Consider the following 5,000-nt stretch of genomic DNA (forward strand, 5'->3'; position numbering starts at 1 on the left):
GACTTTGGGCCTTAGGCGGGGTGCATCCTGGACAGTGGCCAACACAGAGACAAAGACATTACAGACATGCACATGCACGTGTTTAGACGCTGGGAGGAGCCAAAGACCTCCTGGTTGAAACTTTGGCGCGGTTGTTGTCGCCCTGTTGTTGTTGTTGTTGTCGTTGTTGTTGTTTTGGCACTGTTGTTGTTGTTTGTTTTGTTATTTTTGTTGTCGCCCTGTTGTGGTCGCCCTCTTGTCATCCTGTTGTTGTTGTTGTTGTTGTTGTCCCCTGTAATTTTTGTTGTTGTCGCCCTGTTGCTGTTGTTGTTGTCGTCATCGCCCTGTTGCTGTTGTTGCTGCTGTTGTTGTTGTTGTTGTTGTCGTCGTCGCCCTGTTGCTGTTGTTTATGTTGTGGACGGTCCCTCATCCGCCTGAAGAGTGGGTCCAGCTCGACTCAGACGGTCCCTCATCTGCCTGAAGTTGTCGCCCTGTTGCTGTTGTTGTTGTCGTCGCCCTGTTGTTGTTGTTGCTGTTGTCGTTGTTGCCCTGTTGCTGTTGTTGTTGTTGTGGTTGTTTTCGTTGTCGCCCTGTTGCAGTTGTTGTTGCTGTTGTTCTTGTGGTTGTTGTCGTCGTCGCCTTGTTGCTTTTGTTGTTGATGTTGTGGTTGTTGTTGTTGTCATTGTCGCCCTGTTGCTGTTGTTTATGCTGTTTTTCTTGTGGTTGTTGTCGTCGTCGCCTTGTTGCTTTTGTTGTTGCTGTTGCTGTTGTGGTTGTTGTCGTGGGCGACACAGGCTCATCAGAGGAGAAGGAGAGAGACTGTTCTCCAGCTGAAGCTTCATATGGACCAGTCGCTCAGTGAAGGTTAAAGAGGCTTCGTCTGATATGGACCTTTAAAAGTTTGATGAAACATTTGAAGGATTTAAAAAGCGTCCGACACGTGACTGAAGATATGATTATGATTATATATGATTATATATGATTATGATTATATATGATTATGATTATATATGATTATATATGATTATGATTATATATGATTATGATTATATATGATTATGATTATATATGATTATGATTATATGTGATTATGATTATATATTATATATGATTATATATGATTATGATTATATATATTTGATTGTACAGTTACCTCTCCTGTTCATCTCTGCCACTCCAACCTCTAAAAATGACAAACGAAAAGTTCAAATTAAAAAAGCTTCAGAGGGTTTTCTCCAGATCGCACGGAAAACTGTGAAAATGTCACTAAAACATGGGCCGAGAACGCCTTTAACGCTTTTGAATGCTTTTAACACTTTTAAACGCTTTTGAACGCTTTTAACGCTTTTAAACACTTTTATAAACTTTTGAACACTTTTGAACGCTTTTAAACGCTTTTAAATGCCTTTAAACGCTTTTAAACACTTTTGAACTCTTTCAAACGCTTTTGAGCACTTTTAATCACTTTTAAACGCTTTTAAACACTTTTGAACTCTTTCAAACGCTTTTGAGCACTTTTAATCACTTTTAAACGCTTTTGAACACTTTTGAACGCTTTTAAACACTTTTAAAAGCTTTTAAAAGCTTTTAACGATTTTTAATGCTTTTTAACACTTTTGAACGCTTTTAAACACTTTTGAACACTTTTGAACGCTTTTAAACACTTTTAAACGCTTTTGAGCACTTTTGAATACTTTTGAACGCTTTTAAACACTTTTGAACGCTTTTAAACGCTTTTAAACACTTTTGAACACTTTTGAACGCTTTTAAACACTTTTAAACGCTTTTGAGCACTTTTGAATACTTTTGAACGCTTTTAAACACTTTTGAACGCTTTTAAACGCTTTTAAACACTTTTAACGCCTTTAAACGCTTTTAAACACTTTTGAACTCTTTCAAACGCTTTTGAGCACTTTTAATCACTTTTAAACGCTTTTGAACACTTTTGAATACTTTTGAACGCTTTTAAACACTTTTGAACGCTTTTAAACACTTTTAAAAGCCTTTAATCACTTTTAAACGCTTTTGAACACTTTTGAACGCTTTTAAACACTTTTGAACGCTTTTAAACACTTTTAAAAGCTTTTAACGCTTTTGAACGCTTTTGAACGCTTTTAACACTTTTGAACACTTTTGAACGCATTTAAACGCTTTTAAACACTTTTAAGCGCTTTTGAACACTTTTGAACGCTTTTAAACGCTTTTAAACACTTTTAAACGCTTTTGAACGTTTTTTAACACATTTAAACACTTTTAAACACTTTTGAACACTTTTGAACGCTTTTAACACTTTTAAACGCTATTGAACACTTTTGAACACTTTTAAACACATATAGACGCTTTTGAGCGCTTTTATACACTTTTGAACACTTTTAAACACTTTTGAAAGCTTTTAAACACTTTCAGAAGTAAATTTTTAAATTAACGGTACAATTTGAATATTTTAGCGAAATGTTCTAAAATTCTATTTGAATGTTCTCTAAGAATGCATTTACTGAGTTTTAAAGGGGACGTGCTGTGCGAAGTCGACTTCAGCAGAGCTACAGCAGAGCTACAGCAGAGCTACAGCAGAGTTACAGCAGAGCTACAGCAGAGCTACAGCAGAGCTACAGCAGAGCTGCAGCAGAGTTACAGCAGAGCTACAGCAGAGTTACAGCAGAGCTACAGCAGAGCTACAGCAGAGTTACAGCAGAGTTACAGCAGAGTTACAGCAGAGTTACAGCAGAGTTACAGCAGAGCTACAGCAGAGCTACAGCAGAGCTACAGCAGAGCTACAGCAGAGCTGCAGCAGAGTTACAGCAGAGCTACAGCAGAGTTACAGCAGAGCTACAGCAGAGCTACAGCAGAGTTACAGCAGAGTTACAGCAGAGTTACAGCAGAGCTACAGCAGAGCTACAGCAGAGTTACAGCAGAGCTACAGCAGAGCTACAGCAGAGCTACAGCAGAGCTTCAGCAGAGCTGCAGCAGAGTTACAGCAGAGCTACAGCAGAGTTACAGCAGAGCTACAGCAGAGCTACAGCAGAGTTACAGCAGAGTTACAGCAGAGCTACAGCAGAGCTACAGCAGAGCTACAGCAGAGCTACAGCAGAGCTGCAGCAGAGCTTCAGTAGAACTACAGCAGAGCTACAGCAGAGCTACAGCAGAGCTTCAGCAGAGCTACAGCAGAGCTACAGCAGAGCTACAGCAGAGCTTCAGCAGAGCTGCAGCAGAGTTACAGCAGAGCTACAGCAGAGTTACAGCAGAGCTACAGCAGAGCTACAGCAGAGTTACAGCAGAGTTACAGCAGAGCTACAGCAGAGCTACAGCAGAGCTTCAGCAGAGCTACAGCAGAGCTGCAGCAGAGCTTCAGCAGAGTTACAGCAGAGCTACAGCAGAGCTACAGCAGAGCTGCAGCAGAGCTTCAGCAGAGCTTCAGCAGAGCTACAGCAGAGCTACAGCAGAGCCACAGCAGAGCTACAGCAGAGCTACACCCTAACCGAACGGCTTAAAGGTGCACATTGAACATGTTAAAGGTACACATTGAAACCACTGCAAAATCTGGTTAAATGATATATATATATATATATATATATATATATATATATATATATATATATATATATATATATATATATATATATATATATATATATATATATCATTTAACCAGATTTAGTGTTCAGCTACACTATAATGAGATGAAAGAAATTGGAAGTTGAATTTAAAGTAAAACAATAAAGAAAAGGCACAAATGTTGAAGCGGATAGTTTCCTTTAGTAATAACTACAGTTACAGTTACTACAACTGTTAATAAAAAACACTTTTCAGACAGTTTCAGATCAATATGATATAAAGTTTATACTCACGGTGAGTCGGATCCTGCAGGACTGACGAGGTCTTTCACCTGCTCCACTTTTATACTTTCATGCCACTCCTCTTTCTCCTCCCTCCTTTTCCCTCCCTCCTTTTCCCTTATCCACTTTCTCCATCTCTCTTTATTTTCCACATTCTAAACATTCTAAACATTCTAAACATTCTAAACATTCTAAACATTCTAAACATTCCGTGTTTCCTGAAGCCGTGACATCAGAACAAAACAGATCAGTCAACAACAAGAGCACATTTTCAGTCACGTGGATCTGGGTTTGTTTGGTTTGCCCTCATGTGAACTGTACTAAACCAGGTCTAAACCAGGACTAAACCAGGTCTAAACCAGGTCTAAACCAGGTCTAAACCAGGTCTAAACCAGGACTAAACCAGGACTAAACCAGGACTAAACCAGGACTAAACCAGGTCTAAACCAGGACTAAACCAGGACTAAACCAGGACTAAACCAGGTCTAAACCAGGACTAAACCAGGACTAAACCAGGACTAAACCAGGTCTAAACCAGGACTAAACCAGGACTAAACCAGGACTAAACCAGGTCTAAACCAGGACTAAACCAGGACTAAACCAGGACTAAACCAGGACTAAACCAGGTCTAAACCAGGACTAAACCAGGACTAAACCAGGTCTAAACCAGGACTAAACCAGGACTAAACCAGGACTAAACCAGGACTAAATCAGGACTAAAGCAGGTCTAAATCAGGTCTAATCCAGGACTAAACCAGGTCTAAACCAGGACTAAACCAGGTCTAAATCAGGTCTAATCCAGGTCTAAACCAGGTCTAAACCAGGACTAAACCAGGACTAAACCAGGACTAAACCAGGTCTAAACCAGGACTAAACCAGGACTAAATCAGGACTAAAGCAGGTCTAAATCAGGTCTAATCCAGGACTAAACCAGGTCTAAACCAGGACTAAACCAGGTCTAAATCAGGTCTAATCCAGGTCTAAACCAGGTCTAAACCAGGACTAAACCAGGACTAAACCAGGACTAAACCAGGACTAAGCCAGGTCTAAACCAGGACTAATCCAGGACTAAACCAGGTCTAACCCTGATGATGACGTAATGTTTCATCTGTCATCTGTCATATTGTTACGGCTGGTCTCAGATTGCTGACAGGTTTGTCCTTTCACACTGTTGGACACACTGTTCCC

General features: G+C 40.0%; 2 protein-coding genes across 2 annotated transcripts in view; one reads left to right on the plus strand and one right to left on the minus strand.

Annotated features, from left to right (window-relative positions):
• Nucleotides 1–1,160, minus strand: part of prnpa (prion protein a (Kanno blood group)) — a 5,719-nt gene extending 4,559 nt beyond the window's left edge. The window contains exon 1 of the mRNA XM_072445324.1: nucleotides 1,133–1,160. Coding sequence (XP_072301425.1) covers nucleotides 1,133–1,145 — 13 coding nt within the window. The 5' untranslated portion in view covers nucleotides 1,146–1,160. The remainder of the gene's footprint in view (nucleotides 1–1,132) is intronic.
• LOC140360017 (E3 ubiquitin/ISG15 ligase TRIM25-like) overlaps nucleotides 1–5,000 on the plus strand; it is a 246,013-nt gene that overhangs the window by 13,765 nt on the left and 227,248 nt on the right. The window lies entirely within an intron of this gene.

This window comes from Eucyclogobius newberryi, unplaced genomic scaffold, assembly GCF_026437365.1.
Source record: "Eucyclogobius newberryi isolate DKJ021-1_F unplaced genomic scaffold, fEucNew1.0.hap1 SCAF_14, whole genome shotgun sequence".
Classification (NCBI taxonomy): Eukaryota; Metazoa; Chordata; class Actinopteri; order Gobiiformes; family Gobiidae; genus Eucyclogobius; species Eucyclogobius newberryi.